At 37.4% G+C, this 23,655-nt stretch overlaps 1 protein-coding gene across 3 annotated transcripts; it reads right to left on the reverse strand.

Annotated features, from left to right (window-relative positions):
* Positions 1–9,753: 9,753 nt before the first annotated feature.
* Positions 9,754–22,114, reverse strand: LOC128511077 (uncharacterized). 3 transcript variants are annotated; one of them, XM_053483705.1, is made up of 4 exons: positions 22,026–22,098; positions 21,775–21,903; positions 12,022–12,177; positions 9,754–11,941 (listed from the first exon to the last, which is right to left on the reverse strand). In XM_053483705.1, the coding sequence occupies exons 3-4, from the start codon at positions 12,167–12,169 to the stop codon at positions 10,917–10,919; spliced, it is 1,173 nt and encodes a 390-aa protein (XP_053339680.1). In that variant the 5' UTR covers positions 12,170–12,177; positions 21,775–21,903; positions 22,026–22,098; the 3' UTR covers positions 9,754–10,916. The 3 variants fall into 3 exon arrangements, with proteins under 3 accessions (XP_053339680.1, XP_053339682.1, XP_053339681.1); XM_053483707.1 differs by having other exon boundaries at positions 21,775–21,921; positions 22,026–22,055; XM_053483706.1 differs by lacking the exon at positions 21,775–21,903 and having other exon boundaries at positions 22,026–22,114.
* Between the last annotated feature and the right edge of the window lie 1,541 nt (positions 22,115–23,655).

Raw genomic sequence — 23,655 nt, forward strand, 5'->3', positions numbered from 1 at the left:
TTTTTTGGTTACATCCTTCAGAGCAGCGTGACTTTTCAGAATCTTTTTCAGTTCTGGTTTTAGACAATGTGGTGTGTTGGACAAGGTGATGGAAATTCCTGCACATTTCTGATGTGACATTTCCACTGTGGGCTTTTGTGTGTTCGGTGTTTTTGGTCATTTGTAATCGTGCTGTGGCCCTCTCGCTCTCCCAGCTGCTCCTCACTCACACACACACACACACACACACACACGCACAAAGCTCCGACTCATATCCTGTTAGCCTCTAGAGGCCAAGTGCTCACTCTCAGTCAGCCCTCTTCTGCTCAGAGGGGGAGAGAGAGAGAAAGAGTCTGTTGTGTTGCAGATCAAGATGTGAAGATTTTCTAATTCAGCTTTGCCATGTTCTGTGTCGTGTTCAGTACTGTATAACACTATTTTTTTTTTCTTTCTTTTGGCACAGATTTTATCTTGTGCAATTTCCAGTGATTAATGCGATAAGATGGTGTATGTGTGTGTGTGTCTGTCTCTCTGTGTGTTTTTTACGGCATTTATTCTTTTCTGTTCCTCGCTGTGGTGACAGTGGCACGTCTTCTGCTGCTCAGGTGACGTTTATCCACGACAGCGGTCTTCTACAGCGTGTTGCAGCGTGTCCCAATGTGTGAGCACGAGAGAGGGTATCAAAGCCGGCATTGTCCCCGACACCTCTGTTTCATGTCCTGTTTGAGATTCAGGATGCTGCAGGTAGAACGAATTCGAATCACCTGTCTGCTATGTAAGGAATAAAAGGCCACTGAGGTAACAGGCTCAAAAAAAATATTCTCCACATGAAAGTGGAATATTTTAGTACAATCTGTTTATTATTATTATTCCTTATATGCCACAGTCAGTAATTACAATTCAAGACACATTATACTTTTATTAAATTTCATTTATAGTCATGTTTACTGTTGTGTAACGTCCATGAAACAGGTTCTTTCTTACGTTATAGCATTTAATCACCAGCATTAAATTTTTATTTTTTTTCTGAGATTAAAAATGCAATTAAATGTCTATCAATGTTCTGAAGAATTTTCCTGGAAAATCCTTCAGCTTCTTCTGTATTACAGTTTATTAGTCTTACATTTTTGCGTCACTCCTCCCACATTCAAATCCCTGTGAATAAGCTGTTACTACAGAAACCTACTTTTCTATTTCTGTTACTATAATTACTATAAACCCATGCTGTAATAGAGGTGTAATCACACTTGGGCCAATTAGAATCGAGAACTCAACTAGGCTGTGGTATAAAACATGACGTGTTTGGGTGTATCCTAGGTGACCCAGTTCCTTATGCTCTTCTCATCGCGTTCATATTTATTTTTTTAAATAATAGATTCAACTCGTGTTCATTTCTTTCATTCCTTTATTCCAAGTCATGCACTTGTTCCTCTGGACGTCTCACTGGGACGGTCAGCGTGTTAAAACAGACAAGGGCTGTTACTGCATCGGGCCATCTGTCACTTCGAGCACGTTTAGCGAGGCAGAAATGGTGCGAGGCAGTTGCTTGATTTTACAAATTCAAGCTCAATTCATTCCATGTGTATTTAATGAATATATTTTATAAATCAAACACAAGGGCCAAACATTTTATTTCTATTGTTCTTTTAAATAGTTGTTGTTTTAACTTTTTGGGGGAGTTTTGGGTTTAAATGAAAGTACTGCGACCCCCGACTATAAATGCACTTTTTCTTTTTCTTTTTTTTTTTTCCCTGAAGGGACGTTACTGCTGCCGCACTATAAACACTTACATAGACGATATTCTCTGCGGCCTAATTATAAACCCTGGCTTCTTTTGTGCAAGTGCTTCAGGGAGCCTTTACTCTGTCTTTGTGGCTTTGTTCCCACATCAGCAATAACAACTTCCCAGTATAGCATTTAACAAGGTAACAGCAGGACCTGCTCTGGACAAAACAAATCAAGTGACTTGGGGATTTTCATGTCTATAGACACACCATAAACCTCGGTCTAGTCTCTCAAGACTTGGTTAAGCCTCCTCTCTTTGCTGAGTACAATTTTAAAGGGGTGCCAACATTTACACTTTATCCAAAATTATATTTAAAAAATCTCTTGCTACAGTAATTTGGTAAAAACTTGAGAGAAGTAATCCTATTTCTGGTTAGGACGCGTCACCTTTAGTGCCCTATTTTGGTGTCATTATGAACGATTCTGTACCTTTTATAAGCGATTTGAGGCTCAAACAGGATTGAACAAAATGCAGATCGAAGCTACAGTCTTCAGCGGCTACTATCCTTGTCCTGATGCACAACCCATTAGGGACACGACTCACAAGAGTCCCAATATTATTACAATACCTCAGTGCCGTTTCTGTTTTTATAAATACCCCCCCCCCCCCCCCCCCAAACTCCCTCTTTACAAGCATCCTACAAAAGACTAGATGTTAATGATCAGGAAAAAAATAAAAAAATTACTTTGTGGCTTATTCCATGAATGCACAGGATGGGATGTGCTCTATTGTTTAGTCAAAATATTATTAATGTCACTCTTATAGACCCAGTGCCTTAGATGGCTGAGTTTTTTTGTTTGTTTGTTTGTTTGTTTGTTTGTTTGTTTGTTTGTTTTTTACAAATGCAAACTCACCTGATTATTAATTCACCACCAGATGCCCTAAATTTCATCTACAACATGAAATAAATAGTAAGCAACACAGCGTTTTACAGGCAATGATTTGGGGACTGTATTTATTGGTATTTGATTGGCTTGTGAAGTGGAGCTATCATAAAAACTTAAACATACACACGTGCAGTGCATCTAGCCAGTGTAGAGCTCTTAAGTATCATGAGTAATTAATTAACCTGTTGGAATACAAGCTGACCTGCTTAGCCACATTAATTCATGCAGACTCAAATTCCAACCCATAAGTAATGGCACCCTGGATAAAATAAAGCATTAAGACTCGAACGCCAAGGATGATGCTTATGCTTAAATTGTGGAGCAACTCAGGATAATGGAGCATGCTCTAACGTGATTAGTTATTGGTTTTATTATTACCACTACTACTTTTGCCCTGTCAATGTGATGTCCACAATTTTACCATAATGTATATTAAAATATTACTGCTCGGTGGTGGATAGTTCCAGGTTAAGACAAAGTGATGACCAAGAAAGTTAGACAGATGTAAATGTGTTTGACAATAATAAGCACTAATTGTAGACCAAACTTAAATGTCTTGCTGCACTTCTTTTTTTCCCCCCTCTTTTTTTTTCTCCTCTTCATTTTGTGTATTAATCTTGTACCTTTGCACTGCTTGGTTATTTATATTTTTCTGTGAGTGAATGTCAGGTGTATGTAAAATGTTTGCTCCGTTTGTGCTTAAATGATTCGGGCAGCATCTGGTACAGGGATCTGTTCAGTCGTGTAGGGCCACTTGCATTTATCTGAAGCGGTCAGCCCTCGTTATCATGAAATGTATTTGGGGAAGCGTGAGGTCTATTTTTCATTTTGCAGTGTTTATTATAATTATTATAACAGTGATGAATTTGATGATTGTGTGTCTGGATGAATGATGCTTTGCACCCATTGTTGTGTAGAAACGCACTGTGGTGTGCTCTCGCTGCTGGACATTCATGAAAAAAATTATATAATGTTTTACTGTATAAATAAAGAATGGTGAAACCAAGACGGTGGCGTGTCATGTTTTTATTTTGTTCAAGAATGTAAGACATTTTCCATTCATACAGTGTGTGTGTGTGTGTGTGTGTGTATAATATATATATATATATATATATATATATATATATAATCATGCAAAATAATCAGTGTCTTATGTTTTTTTTCCTTACAGGTGCATGTATTGGTGAGATATATATATAGATGTGTGTGTGTATATATATATATATGTATATATTAATAATATATATGTATATATAAAAATATACAGATACTTGAGTTAGCAGTAAGATTTTTCTTCAATTTTCAGTGAGATTATGCTTCTTTTATACAAACAAAGCGCCCTCCACAATTATTGGTTCCCCTGGTTGAAATGTGCGCTTGGACTTCTAATAAATGTTTTTATTGCAGAAGAATAAAGAAAGCATAATCTCACGGAAAATTGTAAAAAAAAAAAAAAAAAAATCAGTCTAACCTGGACGACGACCCAAGTTTATCTTGCCACCCTGCACAGTGAGGAGGTTAGTAAAAGAAGTAAAAAAAATGTTTTTTTTTAAATCTCCAAAGCTCTCTGTTGTATAACTGCATCAGAGTGGCCATAACAAGTCTCCATAACAATCATCAGACGCTATTTACATGCCAACAAGCTGTTTAAGAAGCATGCAAGGACCCAGTACTCAGGTAGATCTAGAAAGATTGTGAAAAGAGAAATAGTCAAAGATCCCTTTATCGGTGTTCTCCAATCTTGTGAAATGTTATAGGAGATTGAGTGGTGTCTTACATTCTGTTTATAAAAAGGAGTTGTATGAAGTATTACCATCAGGGGTGCCAATAATTGTGCACCCTTGATTTTACATGAAATATATGTACTTTTTTTTTTTTTTTTTTTAAATGCTACTCTTTGGACACACATTGACCTGTTTGGCCAAGCTGCAAGAAAAAAAATATTGGCACCCTTCAATAGAATAGAATGATGGAAACCGTTTCCCCTAACACTTCATACTTTTTTTTTCCTTTTTTTTTTCTTTTAGAAGTAATACTGTTGTATAAAAAGTGGCATGAATTCTACATAATATTTAAAGGTACAGCAGTCTTTTGAGAGACTATTTAAAGTCAACCCAGCCACCGCATGGGAATTTAAACCGACCTCGACTGACTTCAGCTGTACCCGTACCCAGCCCTCCATTTCCCTACTGCTGTGCTGCAATCAGCATCTGTTAGGAAACTTCTCTTCTCTCTTAACTCTCTTTATCTGCTGGAAGTGCGGCTGATATAAATTCTTAATCTAATTTTATTGAGAGATGTGGTTCCCCCAAGGCAGGTTAGAAAAACTTGCTCTTTTTGATAAAATCTAGCCTGTGTATCACTAGGACTGCTCAATTATAAATGTACACATGTAGTTTAGATAAAATTGGCAACAAAAAAAAATTGAGATAATAAAAAAAATAAAGTAGCCCAGGTGGGTGGAAACCTGCGCAATCCTGCAACACCTGAAACTGAGAAAGGGAAGTGCATTCACATACCGACTGACAGCTGCTGGCTCCACCCTAACTCCACCCTGATTGGTTGGAAGTGTGAGCCTTGTAGAAAATATTTGTGTAATTGTGTGATTTGCCTTTTCTTCAAGAGAAATACTTAAGGTAAATACTTAAACACACGTAATTGGAGGGCGTCTACTTTTACTTGAATAATATTTGCCAGAGGGAATCATTACTTTTACTCAAGTACAGGGTTTGTGTATTTTGCCCAGCTCTGTCCAAAGCTATTAAGTATCTTTCCTGAAATATTAGGATTACTCAAGATATATGCACCCCTCTGGAAACACTTTGCCTCCCTGATAATGTATTTCCCTGTCCCTCTCTCACTCTCTATAACGTTATATCCTGTATATGGTCACGGGATGCCTGGAGCCATTCTCAGGGGACTTGGGGGAACTCCTTTTATTCAGGGTAACCCTGGACATGGCACCAGTCCACCACAAGTGCACACACTTGTACACAGTTTAGAAAGGCTAATTACTTTCAAAATTTGCATGTCTTTGGATTTTGTTGTGGAGTACCCGGAGGAAAGTCACCAAGCACAGGGAGAACCAGCAAAGTCCATATATGAAGAGACAAAACTGGGACTCGAACCTTCGACCCTGGAGGCGCGAGGCCATCGTGCCGCCTCTGATCATTCCTGGGTAATAAATTCCAGCTTGATGTTGATCAGATGTTTTATTTATTTTTTTAAATTGTATGATCCTCCCTTACTGGAAATGCCTCCAGCATTTTAAACTCACTCACACACACACACACACACACACACACACACACACACACACAATATACTGTTTTTCAAGTTCTGTTAGACTTGACATTTTGCATAGATCGAAATATACATTTTCTAAGTATTAAAAGCAGGACATATTATCTTGACAGTGCTGATACAATACAGTATCGGCGACATGGATATGACGAAAGAAGGAATTTTGTAACAGCAGGTAAAGCTTTTTAGTGAGTCGAGTTTATGCTTTGTTTTTTTTGTTTTTGTTTTTTCAAATCAAAGTAAAAATGTATCATTAATTAAAAAATGGTAACAGTTAATAAAATGCTGTAGTGTAAGTGATATAAAGCACTTCGGGATGTGCTGTGATGGAAGAAAGTCGTAGTATCTGTGACTCTGGGTCATCACACCATCACACTGTTTATTAGTTATTCTGCTATAACAGTGCTTTATGACCTGATTTAAACATTCTTAGTCCTCATGGCTCTGTTGTTGCCTTAATGCTATGCAGATGATGCCGTGCTTGTATATATGTATGCATTTATTCATTCCGAACTCTAAGCTCTGTACTTAGTGTCACTTTCACTGATGTATTAATCTTGTACTATTTTACGGCTGGTATAAACACTAAGTGCTCTCTTCATGTACTCAGGGAGTACATTAGTGAGCAATATCGCACAGATTTTTATTCTGGTGTGTCAGTCGGTCACATGCCTCCTAAAGACCGTACGTCCCCACAGGCCTGAATTCTTTGGCGGAGTCGATGTACACAGTGTCAGGTTAGCGTTTAACCCTCAGGCGCTTGATGAACCTCCAGTATCATTTAACCATGTGGTTCTTCAGCTTTTCTTTCAATGTGTGTTGGTGTGTGTGTGTGTGAACGATGGCGCAGTGCTGGGAGACCTCTGGTGTCGAACCGTGTAACTTCAGGACGCTGAAGGGGAAGAGATGAATCACTGGAATATAAGATGAGAATGAAACCTTGCTTTCTATAAAGGTCAGATGTTTCTACACTCTGCCAAGTTTGATGATTACGACATTTTAGTATCGGATTTTTTTTTTCACCACTTTTTTGGCATTGTGTTAAAATGACCCTAAATATAAATTTGTTACATTAAAATCCTTTGTCTATTAAAATCCAATAAATAGGATACATCTTTAAATTATCTTTAACTTTTTTTTTAAGCCTGCACTGAGCAAGTACTTAAAAAAAAAAAAAAAAAAAAAAAAATTTTTTTTAGGTACACTCTACAAACACACCACAACAGAAGAGAAAAAGCCAGCTGCTTCCCCTGGGACAGCAAGTGAATAAGGAGAACGTTTGATGGATTATTTTCACGGAGCGCTTGCTTCAGCACGTCTCTCCCCTCGTCTGATCCACATACAGTACATTTTACCTTCACCACACAGGAACATGCAGTTGCATGAAAAGTCGAAGGTTTTTCCTTTCACTGTGCTGCCACTCAGCTGCTTTTCTCAACATTTAAGAGAGTGACGTACACAGTAACACACACAAAGCAGACCACCAGGTTAAATATAAACGAGTCCCAGTTTTGTTTGGTGTATAAATATTACACTGGATGTGTGGACATGTAAAAAAAAAAAAATGTAAAAATGCATGTGTGTTAATTATTGGTTCAAGATCCAAGTGAACATCAGAAGACACTACAGGATGCACATTTTTAAACTTATGTATTTAACTATTTAAATTACTTACTTATTAATACATCAATTAAAATAACATTCCTCAATTAAGAAACTAAAGTTACTTGATATGACAAATTTAGTATATCCTGATACCTTTTAGTGTAACTACGATACACGATACACCGGGGTTCAAGTCAAATTGGGACTTTTGATTGTACACGAGTCTGAGAATAAAAACTCCCTTTATTTCTCTATATACTGATGTACTTATGCCAGGATTTCACTAGCGTTTGGACACCATCAAGGTAGAACACTTTCTTAATACGCCAGAAACATGATCAGTCTGCCCGCTTCACGTGTGAAACGCTGGCCTCCCAGGAACCGCTTGCAGGACAGGACTGTATGAGTGATGTGGGAATAAGTGGTTTTAATGAATGATTGTGTGTGTGTATCGGATCGTCATTCACAGTTGTACAGCCTTGTACATGTCACCCGTATTTATGCCTTTCAATTTCATTTACCAGACTAGTATAGACTGCTCACCTTCCTGACTAGTGTGTTCATTTTCCCTTGTTGTTACTGAAACGTATATGATAATGTTTCCTTGTGTGTTATATTATACACTATATACAGTTTGAGGCGATAAATAATAAGAGAGCACTGCAATTTACTCCAGAAAACTTCTGGAATGTTATCAAGAGGAAGACGGAGGGTCACAAACCATCAAAAAAAAAAAAGCTTTTTTTTTTTTTTTAAAAGAGTGACGTAAAGTTGCACAACAGCAATGTGGAAAAACTGGTGGAGAGGCAAAATGCATGAAAGCTGTAATTGCAAACTGGGGTTATTCCACTGAATACTGATTTCTTAAATGTTATTTGGCCAAAGCATTAACACAATGTGTTTACAAATTATTTGCATTTTGCTTTATTTGAGTTATTAAAGCTCTGGTAATACTGCATGATCTTGGGTTATTTTAATGTGCTGTGAGATTCCCTTTAAACATACACTAAATACAATAGTTATGTTTTGAATTCAAAAATATTGTCAGCAGTTCACAAAACTGTTCATCTCACCAATACATGCACCTGTAAGGAAAAAAACATAAGACACTGATTATTTTGCATGAACTATATATATATATTAGTCACATTGTTTTACTTTTTCCACATTTTGCTATGAACCTTCTAAAAAACTTGAGGCTGTAATTGGTGCCAAAGGCTTCTCGTGGTCTGGGAGTCCTTTAAAGACCTCCAGGTGCCTGGAGATCCTGTAGATCTGCTGTAGAAGTGGTTGTCCTTCTGGCAGGTTCTCCTCTCCCCACAGAGAAACACTTTTAGAGTGATCTGGTCCTTGGTCACCTCCCTGTCTAATGCCCTTCCCACGTTCCCAGTCGCTCACTTTGCCGAGCCGGGCCGCTCTAGGAAGAGTCCTGATGGTTCCTAACTTCTTCCATTAAAGGATGATGGAGGCCACGGTGCTTATCTACTGTAGACCTTTAATACTGCAGAAGTTTTCTCTACCTTTACCCAGATCTGTGCCACAATATAATCCTGTCTTAGAGGTCTACAGCCCTCTTCCTGGGTGGGACATGGCTTGGTTTGTGCTCGGACATGCACTGTTAATTGTGGGACTGGTTTCTTTCCAAATAATGTCCAATCAACTGAATTTACCACTGGTTGTGGAAACATCTCAAGGACGATCAGTGGAAAGAATGTCATAGCAAAGGCCGTAAATACTTGTGTACATATGATTTTTTAATTTTTAATACATTTGCAAAGATTTCAAACAAACTTCTTTCACGTTGTAATTATGGGATATTGTTTGTAGAATTTTGAGGAAAATAATTAATTGAATCCATTTTGGAAAAAGGCTGTAATGTAGAGAAATGGGGAAGAAGTGAAGGGCTGTGAATACTTTCCGGATCTATAAAGCTTAGTCTCTTTTAACCTGAAACCCTTTATAGTTAAACTAAATTATAATAACGTATAACAGGAAATCAAAAAAAAAAAAAAAAAAAAGTTTGCACTTTATTTCCAAACTCAATTCCAATCTATAGCCGTTTACAGTATATAATCTATAGATCTGATAGTTGAGCCGTTGGGTTTTTTTTTTGTTAGTGTTTTTGCTAACATCAGCATCTCCAATTACAAGTTCAGAGACTTTTCACCTGCATTTAGTCACGAATACAACAGATGATGGATCCCAGTGTGTTTATTCCTCTTACACCATAGGAATTTTTCAACATTTACAATTTTTCAGTAATGAGTAAGACACACGTTGAGAAATTTAGCCGTCTACAAGAACATACGAAAAAAGTCAGTTCCTGTTCTGTCGCCTCACAAGCACTATTTTTCCACACACTTGCACAGCTCGTCATGTGATCGAGTAACCGCATGATGGAAAACTTACTCACGGCTTTCACTCTGACTGGTACAGAGCACCAACACCGGAGACCCCTTCCATAAAACTGTTGCAGAAATATCTCACTGTAAAAACACTGTACTTCATAAAAACATCTCTTCCTCTGTAGGCGTTCAGGCGTGTTTGGGTTATCAGCTACAAAAGAGGCAAAAAAAAGTTTTCCAAGTCTTTGAAAAATTTTAACACGTATAAGAGACTCAAGCATTGCATGTGTGTGTGTGTGTGTGTGTATGTTCGAGCAAGCTCGTATAAACAGCCATCTGTGACCAGCCAATTACGGCATCCCAGTTAATTAGGCTTCGATGTGTTTTCAATGCTGATGAAATCATAAAGGCATCGAACCTGCTGTCTAAAACGTGTTCCTTCTGGGAATCTGTGTTTCAGCATAAAAAGTCTCCGGTGGAACACGAATCTGCAAGAGCAGATCAACATCATAACATTCTAGTTCTCATGCAGCTATTAATTTAATAAAGGCTTGAAATTATTTATTGAAATTTACAAAATCAAAGAACACAGTTTAGCATCACTACATTGAACTCAATCACGCGTTAAACATCACATTAAACAATCCTGAGCAGAAGCCCTTGTGCTGGTGTCTCAGCTTGACGCTTGGGGGTTTGACACCAAGTTTGGGACATTTTTCTGTGAGGAGCTTCTATGTAGGTTCTTCCTACACATTCAGTAAGCATGGGTTTTTCAGTTTCCTCAAAAACAAAAAGAATGACCAGGAATTATAAATTAGCTACTCTAAATTGTCTCTAGGTGTGGACAAGTCCGTGGGGTGCCTGGTCATGGACTTGCATTCCCGCTCACCTATCCATTCTTACGGGATTTTTCCTTAAAATTCCTTCACTTGCCAGCAGACAAACAACCTTGGAATGTCAGGAACGTTCGACATGAGGTGTGCTGCGAGAACATGCTTCCCTCTTAACCTCTCATTTACAGTGCAGTGGTGTGAGCAGATGTTTCACCAGGTACACAGCCAGGGTGTCCAGGTTGCTGACGAGCAGTATGTTGGTGCTCAGAACTGTAGGAAAGACGCACACCAGAAGGCCACACAGCAGCCCTGTGATTAGTTCTCCCCTCAGGCGGGGACCTTCCCTTACAGTCTGCCAAAGCCGGCTCTGGTGAGCGTTCAGGGCCGTGCTGCTCGCTTGCAGGACGAGCGTGACGCTTTCTCTTTCTAATTTACTGCCGTCAGCCAGCTCTGTCCTCCAGGATAATGGCTCCGGCTTTGTGTGAGCCCACGGTCGCTCATTGTGCCAGCTGTGAATGGCCCAGCTGTTGGCTGTCTTTTCTGAGTCAACATTGCAATTGTGTGAGATGCTCGCAGCAGGAAGAGAGTGTGGATGTGCTTGTGTTTGTTGGAGAGCATTAGGGTTCTCTGAGCATTTCAGCAGCTCCGGATTAACCATTCTTTTAGTCAGCTTTGTTCCGATAAAACTCAGAACACCAGTGGACGCTAGCAAGAGAACAGCAGCGGGTAGAGCCCAAAATAGTTGCCGGTTAACTGGTGAAGAAGCAGTGAGAAAGCAGGGGAGGCACGTCGACAGCAAGCTGCCACTTTCCAGACAGGATCTCACCATCACCTGCTCCTGCTTCCATGTAAACCCAGCACATGTCCCACACATGAACCACACCATTAGGCAACCAAGGAAACCTAAAGCTTTTAGGAAGGCTGCCTTGTTCTCCTTCTCTTCCCCTTTCTGCTGGATTTCAGTCTCCCAGGTATCTCCGTTAATATCCTTTACAAACATCTGTTCATCCGTTACCGGAATTAGAGTCCCTCTGCCCCATAAGAGACGAACCAGCAGTTCCACAGCCACCAGCAGCGGGATCAGCATCAACACGGCCTCGTACACATCACTGAGGAACAGCATGAAGCGCAGGGCGATGACATCAGAGGACGGGTGAAAAAACACCGGTCTGGGTGCGGCGGACCAAAGGTACACCAGGAACACTGGAAGAACATAAACGAAAGGTGGTGGATATGAGTGGGATGGAGACAGGAGAGAGGAACATGATGGGAAATGTGCTTACTGGTGATTGAGAGATCGGTGAAGAGTAAGAGGCAAACACAGCACAGGCTGACGGAGGAGATGGAGCCTTTGAACGCGGGAAGACACAGAATGCTGCACAGCACTTTGCATCCGCACAGCGCGATGGTCGCCTCCAGGACGCCGTCCATCTTCAGACCTGAAGAACAAGACGGAACACGGCACAAAAACATTTCTTTCAAGAGTTTCGCAAAAGAGACATTCAAAAAAAAAAATCCAAATGAGACTGCAATCTGGTGAAAGTCAGCACATTTCATTCTCAAGATCTCCGCCTACTGATTTCCAAAACCCCGGAGGCAACAAGCTTCAGTCTCTTGAACACTCCAGTCTGATCCACTTTCCCCAATTCCCATTCCCTTAAAAAAACTTTAAACATTATAGAACAAAAATTGTCCAAAAAGTGTAAAAGTTATTCCTAACATTAGTTTGAGACAGATACCAGAGATAAACAATACACTAGGTTTGGATTATATGGCTAAAAATCACAATATACTCCAAGCCATGATATGAAATCATGACCAATAAATGGACTGAGGTCCAAAAGAATGTCTTTTAATGTCCAGACATTTTATAAAAGTCATGACACCTGTGTATTAAGCAGTTATCAAAATCTCACTATTATACCCGACACCGCTCAGTTATACCCTACAGTATACACACCCTAACAAGTGTTAAGATTAAAATGGGGTGGAAATGCAAAGATTCTCAAACAACAAAAGATATTTTCCCCAATAACTCCCAATCATATATATTACACACAATATGACCAAATGAATGTGGATCTTCACACCCATTTGGTTCTTCCAACATTCGAAGCACACAGTTGTATAAGACCGTCTCTGTATGCTGTACAAACTTATTCCAGCATGAAGACGTGGAGTGGTAAAAATTACACTTTTAATTGACTAGACAGAATTACATCATTTAATTATTATTTTTTTTTACCTTGTTTGATAGACGAAGTGGAATCTGGACACTTGCACCTGTTTTTTGATATTAAGGTGTGTGTGTGTGTGTGTGTGTGTGTGTGTCATATTAAATGAAAAGAAAATACCCGAAGACCCCCTGAAGCAGGTTAGAGCCTGATCTACAGCACCGAGTCCTGACAGATAGGATGTCAGAGCTCTTCAAAAATAAGGACGAGTTTAAAAGCCCTGCTGTGTGGTTTAACTCAAGTTACTGGGCACATTGTTTACTAACAAAGGAATTAATGAATGTGCAGAAACTGCTGTGGGTGCCGCTGGTATTAAAATTCCATAAATAAAACTTGTAATCCGGGCAGTCAGTCTTCTGACTGAACACGAGCCATAATTCCTACTGGGTGCGCCACTTTCCAGCCTATTGGTGATGAGCGTTAGTACTGTTGCAATATATCGTTGGAACATGTTTAAACATAAAAACCCATTTTTCTTGTTTTGCACAAGACGCTCTTTGAAAGATCAGGCTTCTTTGTGAAGCCGTCATCTAAGCTGTACTCTGCTTTTATGAAATGAGTCAATGGTATGAATATCAATGTGGTTATCATTGTAAGAATGTTCTGGTATTACCTGTTTGTTTAAAAAATTTTTAAGTGAAAGGAGTACTGTAAATTATTCTTAGGGCCTTAATTTCTCCTCTTCGATAACGTATACACACACACATATATATATATATATATATATATACACACACATTATATATATATATATACTAGTGCTGTCAAAATTAGTGCGTTAACGCATGCGATTAATTTGAAATATTTAACGCATTAAAAAAAATTAACGCAATTAACGCGGTTGCAGTTTTTTTTATTTTCTGTTGTGGCCGACGTGTGTTCAACGTGCAAAGTAGTATGGATAAGACCAAGGAAGGACTTTTAGACGGAAAGTTTCAGTATAAAACTCTGCCGGATGGTTCTGTGGATAAAACAAAAGTAATCTGTACATTTTGCAAAGCCGAATTTAAATACCAGAGAAGTAATTCGTCTTTGACATATCACTTAAAAGCAAAACACCCCACCGAAACAATCTCTACAGGGCCTCGCCAATGTAAATTGCATTGATTGTTTTGAAATTCAAATGACACAAATGGCACATACCTGTGTTTTTATTTCTGTAATAAATATGGCTTTCAAGCCAACAGTTAATTTGGAGAATATTGATGGTTTATTGCAGGTATGTTGTTTACATGAGAAAATCTGTGTTACAAGTTAAACAAAAATTCCAATAAACAATCATATTTGAATTTAAATAGTTTCATTGTCTTGAGTTTACATTAATTATTTACATTTACATATCCAAAAAGTTTCAGTCTTTTAATTGTGATTAATCGCGATTAATTGCAAAAAAATGTGCGATTAATTAGTTAATTTTTTTTAATCGATTGACAGCACTAATATATACACATTATATATATATATATATATATACACATATATATATATATATGTTTCCGGTTACCTTGACACTAAATAGATTCAGTATGCATTTATTTATATAGGTTATACGCAACACCGCAGCGTCCTAGACCACACACTTCACTGCTGCAGTTCTAAATCAATGGCTCTATACCAACGGTTTGAGGCAGGAAGTGGGTGCAGCGGCTTACGTACACCAAGTTTCTTAGGTTTTGACATTTTTTAAATGTTGTTGTCTTAAACAGTGTTTAACTATGTACAAAACTGCATTCATCTGTTACCTTGTAAAGTAAGAGAAATACACTGACTGGACATTTCTTTGTGTTAAGGAACCAATCGAGGCATTATTAAAACCTGGCATTTTAGTGCTGAATGCTTCACTTTACTCAGGAAAGAAAAGTTGGGGGGAAAAAAATATCATGAACAGACCAATTAAACACTTGGGAAAGTTGCATCGTGATGCTCGAGGCCTATGTTATTAGTGAAAGTAAGAGCATTTCCATACACACAGTGTGATCTGAGCATATCACACCAGTCCTCAGGTCCTTACACTGGCTTCTTGTAACATTTAGGATAGATTTTAAAGTACTTTTACTTGTTTATAAATCACTTAATGGCCTAGGACCTAAATACATTACAGATATGCTTATTAAATATATACCAAACAGACCACTCAGATCGTCAGGATCGGGTCAGTTAGAAGTAGCAAGGGTTCACACAAAACAAGGGGAGTCCGCCTTTAGCCATTATGCTGCCCGCAGTTGGAACCAGCTTCCAGAAGAGATCAGATGTGCTAAAACATTAGTCACATTCAAATCAAGACTTAAAACCCATCTGTTTAGCTGTGCATTTAGCAAATGAGCACTGTGCTACGTCCGAACTGACTGCACTGTATTTTATATTTACTTTTTTTTTTAATCATATAATTTTCTTTTAACTGTTTCTAAATCAAATTTTAAGTAGTTTTCAAAAGTGTCATTACGAGCTGTTTTTATTTTTATTTTAAATCAAATTTAAATAATTTTAAAAGTTTGAGTGCTATTATTTTCTATTTCTTTTTATGACCATCTTCTTCTCTTTTATGTAAAGCACTTTGAATTACCATTGTGTATGAAATGTGCTATACAAATAAACTTGCCTTGCCTTGATAAAAACTCACAGGATTGGGACTAAACAGCTGTGTCCATAAGAAAACCACTTGTTAGTGAGACTCAACAGGAAAAAGTCTTCAGTTTGCTGGGGAGCGTAAAGATTAAACTTTGGAGCGATGGAGGAAAAAAAAAAAAAAAAAAAAAGTCATGTGGTCTGATGAATCCAAGATTGAGCCGTTTCCAGAAGGATGGGCAAGAAGGGAAGCGCATTATGCATAGTGATCACTGTACAAGCCTCTGGAGGCAGTGTTATGATCTGGGGTCGCTTCAGTTGCTCAGGTCTTAGCTCAGCAATGTTATGTGGCAATAAAATGAAGTCGGCTTACGGCCTGAATGACCAGGTTATCTAGGACCATCTAATCAAACCTAAAGGTATACTGTATAATGATCTATTAGTGTGACTGTTTTTTCTGGTGAGGCAACGTACAGTACTACAGCTATCCCAAGAGAATCCACTCAAGTCAGAATAAAAATATTTGGATATTTCTTTATCTTGATCTAATGCACACGTTTAGTCATGTGCCTTAGTACCTTTATTCTATTTGGTTTAACAAAACCGGTTTTTCAGCCATAGTATAATTTTCAGGTAACGCTGAACATAATTGCTCAGTAATAATAATACGAATGCTGTATTATGTTCTGTGTTTTTTATATTACAGCACTTTGCTTTTTGGAACATGCACATAATATATTAGCTATATTATAGCAGCTCACTCCATGTTAGTGAAAACCTTACATGGTTCTGTGTTAATATGTCAGTCATGTAAAAAGCAACTAAAATTCGGCTGTTCACACTCGAGGATTGCTGAGCAACAGGACAGGATCTAAAAGCCGTCAAACTGCAAAAAACATCCTGATGTTGGAATGCAGCACAGCGTGAACTTTATGCAACATGTACGCAAGTTTGTTTTACAACAAAAGTTAAGATAAGTCTTTCTAAATAGTGTTCCGGCTAGAACACCACTCAGATAATGCAATCTGGATCCCTGAAATTCCTTTCGTTTCACTCTTGCTTCAAATTCACCTTTTCCCTGTAGCTTTTAATGAGCTGCTGAACCTCCATCCCTCTTTACTAAAGGTCAATATTTTAGCCAATCAGAAGGCAGCAAATGGAATTTCCCTAAAAGTGGAAGTCTGGGGTTAGGCTATACAAACTCTTCGCCTTAGTTCAAGATCAAGAAATATCCAAATATTAAAGATCAAGATAAAAAATAGCCAAATATTTCTATTCAAACTTGCGTGGATTATTTTGGGATAGCTAAAGTACACTGACGTGTCACCAGAAAAAAGTTGCACTAATGTGTCATTATATACCTTTTGGTTTGATTACGATGCACGATAGATGTGATAACCTGGCCATTCAATATACTGTATTCAGGTCATCAGCTTAATTGGAAGCATTAATTAACTATAAGGTTAGAAAGAAATAATTAAATTGCATCAGCTGATGACCGTTTTGTTAACAAAATACACCGTGACTGTTGAGGCCGTACTGTACATGATTAACAGTAATTCTTCCTATAAAATTTTTTTTTTTTGGTATTAAAAATTTTAATGATTTTATGATTCATTCCTGATCGCGTGTATCCTGGTGAAAATTCAGAACCTTGCTTCAGACTTATCAGCTCTTTCAGTAAACATATTTATTATAGTCATTGTGTTCTAGTGATGACTGATTGGCTTTTATAAAAACAGATGGGTGCTTGCCTGAGGTAGTCGTTGTGAAACATCTGATCAAGCTTTGAACATGAATCCAATTTCCAAACCTAAACTATTATAATAAATTCTTTATTAATTAGAGTCTTGTAAATCAATCCTACTTAATAATAAACAATCCTAATCAAGTCATTGTTCTGTCCATAGAATATAAAATTTGTTTCATTGCTTAGCAGCAAAAGCTTACTGTAACCATGAAGTAATTACTTATTGCAAATGTTGGTAGTACATTTTTCCGCTTCTATTATGCTTTTATAAGATCACATCATATAATCAGTAACCACACCCATTAAAGGCTTGCTGCTTTCATGTGCTTTATTAGCGGTGGTTTACACATGATGAATTATGCTTTGATGTTATCTGATCCATTCAGTGAAGCCAGTTAAAAGGAACTTTAATGGAAATGTTATACACTGTCTGGCCAAAACAAGTCGCACAATAAGATTTAATGTAATCACCCTTATTTTTGAATACACACTGTGGTGACCAGTTCATGTGTGAAAATTATTCCTCAAGAAAAAAATACTTAGATGTGATAACCCGGTCTTTCAGGTCGCCGGCTGACTTATTGCCTCATAACCTTGCTGAGCCGAGACCTGAGCAACTAAAGCAACCCCAGATCATAACACTGCCTCCAGTAGTCACTATGCATGATGGTGCATCACTTCATGCGCTTCCCTTCTTACCCTGACTCTCCCGTCGCTCTGGAATAAACTTAATCTGGACACATCAGACCAGATGACCTTTTTCTATTGATCCAAAGTCCAATTGTTATTCTCCCTAGCAAACGGAAACCTTTTTTTTTTATTATTCTCACTAACAAGTGGTTTTCTTTAGGATACATAGCTGTCAATCCTGAGAGTTTAAAACATCACATTGTGTCTGTGTGTGTGTGTGTATGGAAATGCTCTTACTTTTACAATTAAACATAGCTGTGGTTTCTACTGTTAATTCTTTTCCCACCATGCCACTCCAAGTGTTTTAGTGATCTACATTCATATTTCTTACACAAAGTTGATGGTTCAGCACCGTCCTTCCAGGTATTGATAATGTCTTGAAGGGTTCTTAACCTAGCTCCAAAAGTTGACAAAGAGCAATAGTTTGATCCCTTTGAAATGGCGACATTTTCTTTGGCCAGTCAGTGTATTTTAACATGTTATTGTTATAGGAAATGTTTAAAAGTGTCTTGATCAAATATCATCTAATAATCTGATGCATGCTCTATGTGACTTATTACTGCAGAGGATCATTATTGCAGAGGAACCGACTGAGGAACCGACTGTAAATAAGCAACAGCAGTTTCTGCTGTTTATATTTTAAAATGTTTCACATATTCCTACTAAATAAGGACAAAAAGGGTAATAAGAGGTGAAATGAAACCAAGTTAAAATGTGATTTACACCGTGATGAAGTTGAAATCCTTAGATTTCCCTATTGGAATATGTAATTGTGCAAATATGTCATTTGCATTAGGGTTGGGCGATGTTTTTTTGCTCTTGGCCAATCCTCTGTGTCCTTGTTTCATTCATATTTAGGTGCTGAAACACACACAATGCTTCTCAATTTACAGCCTGCATTTTGTACTGTACACCCTATAAAAACACATTATCCTATATACGCAGTCAATTCAAAGTATTTTAACAGTGAGAAAATTGATTATTTTCCCCTCTTTGTACCTCTGACTGATAAGCAGTTTGCTGGCCATTTTTTTTTTTTTAAGCACTTCATGACAAAATGAGGTCTAGAGTGGATACCAAGTGTTGTATTTGCATACAGTTGCTGATCATTAGGCTTAAAAAAAAAAAAAAAAAAAAAAAAAAAAACAGACCCATCAGCGAGAGAACAAAAACTTTGGGAATGACAAAAACACAAATTTGGGACATTCTTAATATAGAAGCAATGCACTGGTGAGCTCAGCAACGGAAAAGGCCTAAAAGATAACAGAAAGATCAACAAACACAGTGACTAAAGGAGAAGTTTTGGCATTTCAATATTTATAATGATCCTAATATTTATGATTAGGAGCCGTGAAAATAGAGGGAAAACAAAATAAGCTCTAAATCCTTAATACAACAATTAATGCAATATTTTGATTATTAATAAACCGTTCCAACTTAAAGCTGAAAGCCAATGTTTGCTTAATTTAAAATCCATTGTGTTTGTTGTACTGAAACAGTAATATGAAAATTGTGATGCTGTCCAAATACCCCCCTCAGCTGAACATAGTTTAAATCATACATATTGTTTATTATATATTATATCTAGATAATATGAAGCATAGTGATATTTTTCATCACGTCACTCACCCAAGGTGTATATCTCACCACATGGGTTTGTCGACACACTGTTTGCTCTCATGTTTGCTTTTGCAAGCTTTTGCCCTTGAGCTCTCAGATGTTTTGATCGTTTCAAGGTTTTAAACTCTTTTACGAACACACTTACGTGTTACGACGAGGCAGATTCAGAGAAGAAGTTCTTTTATGATAAGACTTTATGATATAATGTGTGCTACAGGAACATCATCGCTTTCATAAAAAGTTGTACATGTAATTTATTTGATTGTTCATGTTTAAATGAAGTGAAGTTCCTAGAATGAACTGCAGCACTTTGGAGAGCTGCATGTTACAAGTTATAATTGAATATAATGCTTTAAAGTTCATCCTAAGCCTGTATACACAGATTACATGCGTAGCCAGAATCGTATAATCCTACAGAGCTTGCTTTAATAACTAGTGCACTACCATCAGCCTGTGTGTGTTGTTGCACAAACTGCAGTATCATGCACAGGGTGTTTCTCCAAAACAATCAAACCGGTTTTTTGTTTTTTGATAAGTAATTTTACTGAACTCACATAAGGACTAAAAAAAATAATAAAAAATTAACAAATACATAAATTAATAAATCTCACCTGTAAACACTAAGCAGCTGCCATGAATGTAATTATTATGGTTGCTAATGTATTGTTTTTTAAAAAATATATATACACACACAACACTAATTATGCAAAGTGTGCTAAAAAAAAAATAAAAAAATGACAGGGTAAAAATGCCATAAGGGCTGACCGATATGACATTATATCATGATAAGCTGACAATATATTTTAAGATATCATCAATATTGTAAACTTATAATTTTTTTTAAACAATTACAATCTGCTTGGAACAACAAATTAATACAGAAAACTGACCTAACCTGTAAAATAAAAAAAATAAAAAAATGTTCATCATATTTAGAATTTTTTTAAATATTTGCTATTTTTGAATATTAATACTGTATGTATTTTTATATATACATTTTAAGTACTAGTAAACACTACTGTTCTGCTGGGAAACTGTTAGAAAACTTAAATATTATTCTACATGCTGTATATATTAGAAGTGTCTTTTAAATTGTTTTTTAATTTTACAATAGCTTTATGTCAAACCACTAATAAACTCATGTCACACAAGAGCATAACTTGATTCTAATTGTGTGCTTTGATAAGAATCATATTATTTTCAGGTTATTGCAGATGGTTTATCATTCCTACAAATTGTTTTGTTCTTCTAAATATACGATTATGTATTCGTGTAAAAATAAGATTTTAAGCAGAAAATGGAAAATGCTTTAATAGTAGTAGTGATTATGCAAAAAAAAATTAATACATCAATATAGTCACTCACTCATCATCTATAAACACTTTATCCTGTATCCAGGGTCGCTGGAACATATTCAAGTGGCACAAGGTGGGGTACCCCATAGAGAGGCTGCCTCACACACTACGGGCGATTTGGGAACGCCAGTTAGACTAATCTAGATGTCTTTGGACTGTAGGAGGGAACCAGAATACCCCTGAGGAAACACATCAAGCAGGGGAGATCATGCAAACTCCATGCACACAGACCCAAAGCAGGAATCGAACCATCGACCCGGGAGGTGCAAGGCAAAAGTGCTTACCACTAAGCCACCGTGCCTAAATCTTAAGTATAAATTGATTTCAATTAAGGTGTACTACTATTGTCCAACTATTATTTTTTCTGCTACATTTCCTTTACATTAGCAAATACAAACTAGAACACTGAGAAACAAAAGGTGTCAAATGAATGTTACTTTTTCTTGTTGCTGTGGTGGTACCCTGAGGGTACCCGTTTGTACCTATATAATCCAGTATGCAGCCTATACTGTATTTCACCTGGGAGGAGTGCATTAGCTGTACCTTTGGAATTTTTTTGTTTTTTTTTAAAGGCCTTATTATGTACCTTAAATTATGGATTACAGGAAATGCATGCACACTCATGCTAGAAAATATTTCAGTAATAAAGCTCTGGTAGTTCTGTGATTACTTCCAAAGTATGTATGTGTCGAACAGGTCACTGCAAAGGACAGACAGATCCTAAAAACAAAACTTTAGCAGAAATAGAGCGAGTATTCCTTGGAAATCCAGTTTTTGACAACCTGTTGCATCTGCGCAGAATTACAGTAGGACTTACAGTACCTGTATTGAAAGTGTGATCATGTTTAGATTTCGACAAATCCTAATGAGCAGGTCTGAGGGTTGGACTGAGTCACACACTCAGGGGAAGTGTGCCTGTGTTGCTTTGCCTGCAGTAATGCCTGGCTGAACCTGTAAAGAGTGTTTGCACTTTTTGACAGACAGCTTAGAGAGAAAGAGAGAGAGAGAGAGAGAGAGAGAGAGAGAGAGATGACACATTACAGAACTAAAAGTTTATAGGAAATAAACCTTACCTGATAAATCCAGTGTGACCTTTGGAGAGAGTGTGCACAGAGAAAATCATTCTTCAGAGTCCATGTGTGTGTGTGTCTCCGTCTGTGTGTGTCTCTTTAACCCACCCCTTAGTGGGACGTGTCTATACAGGTCAACCCTCCCTTTGACTCACCTGTTTGTGGTGTGTGTGTGTGTGTGTGTGTGTGTGAGCATAACAATATAGAAAGGGTGTGTCTGGATTGTTTTCAAAAACTGTCCCAGCTACTTCATTAATTGCATTAGGGGATTAGTTTATTGTCTTTGACAGCATGGGTTGGTGTGCTACCAGGATTGTAGGTGTTGGATGTTTTAGTTGCACAAGTTGAAGACATATTTCAGATGCACCACAGACTAATCCGGTTAATCAGACCTGATTATCTGGGGCAGCTGTGCTGGATTAGGGCTGCAACTCAATTCTCTAAAGACACTTAGGAAATACCCCCCAAGTGATCACTGGGCTTATTGGATGTGAAATAAAACAGGAGTTGAGAAGAATTTGGGAATGCTGCCACCTTCTGCTGAACAGTAAAAATAAATAAATAAATAAATAAATAAATAAATAACAACAAAAAAGGTAGTCTCTAAAATCATCATCGTTTTAGAAGAATTAAAAAAAAAGATCTCTACTGAATCATTTAAAATTATTACAGTAGTGTCATATACTTAGTTACACCAGCCAGGTCTCTCAGATCATCAGGAATCAAAACAAAACCGTCAAGAAACCTCTGATATCCTCCGAATCTTACAGTTCACATTTAAGCCTTAAAGACTCTATTTGTTGCTTATACATTGCGGGTTGTCATGTACATAAGTCCCGTAGCAGAAAGGGTTAAAGGGCCTTGATCAAGGGCCAGAAAGTATTAGCTTATCAGTGCTGGGGTTTGGAATTCAGACCTTTTGATCAGTAACCCAGAGCCTCAATCACTGACTGCAGCCACCTCATATATGAACTGCGTTATATAAATAAACTTTAGATTTAAACTTTATATTATAAATTAATCGTGTTCAATATTTATTTTGGAAATTGTAAAATTAAAAGTGCACAATTAAAAATCATTCATGAAATGAAAAAATGGGTCATGATCCTTATTTAGAGTAAAGCTTAAAAGCTAAATTATGTATATGTTCACTTATATAGACAAAAGGTACAAAAGGTGTATACTTCACACTTCTTCCTCAGTGACAAGGAAAGTAACAGCTAAGTACACTATGTTACCCTTAGCATCCCCATGGTCTTTACCCAAAAGACAATATACTCTATTTTTCAGCTCTTTTGCACTTATATAGTATTAATGAGTCACTAAATAACTCCATGTTTGGTACTAATGGTAGTAAATTGTATTTTTCTTTGCTGATGAGAAGATATCTATACTGTGTATCTTATATATTTTATCTGGAGTTTCATTTGGAGACATTACGTAATTGGACTATAATGACCGTTTGTAATAAAGATTATACAGTATCTTACACTATACAGTTTTTGTGATGAATCTGTACGGTGGCTTAGTGGTTAGCACTTCTCGCTAAACATTCAGGGTTCGATTCCAGCATCGAGGTCTGTATGGATGGAGATTGCATGCTCTCCCAGTTGGTTTCCTTCAGGTTTTCTGG

This window comes from Clarias gariepinus, chromosome 23 (genome assembly GCF_024256425.1).
Source record: "Clarias gariepinus isolate MV-2021 ecotype Netherlands chromosome 23, CGAR_prim_01v2, whole genome shotgun sequence".
NCBI classification, from domain to species: Eukaryota; Metazoa; Chordata; class Actinopteri; order Siluriformes; family Clariidae; genus Clarias; species Clarias gariepinus.

Bases quoted from the DNA above. Each gene is read 5' to 3' on its own strand.
- LOC128511077 (XM_053483706.1), bottom strand. From the start codon at position 12,169: ATGGACGGCGTCCTGGAGGCGACCATCGCGCTGTGCGGATGCAAAGTG. The intron at 11,942-12,021 runs GTAAGCACATTT...ATGTTCTTCCAG, and splicing joins CACCGATCTCTCAATCACCA to TGTTCCTGGTGTACCTTTGG.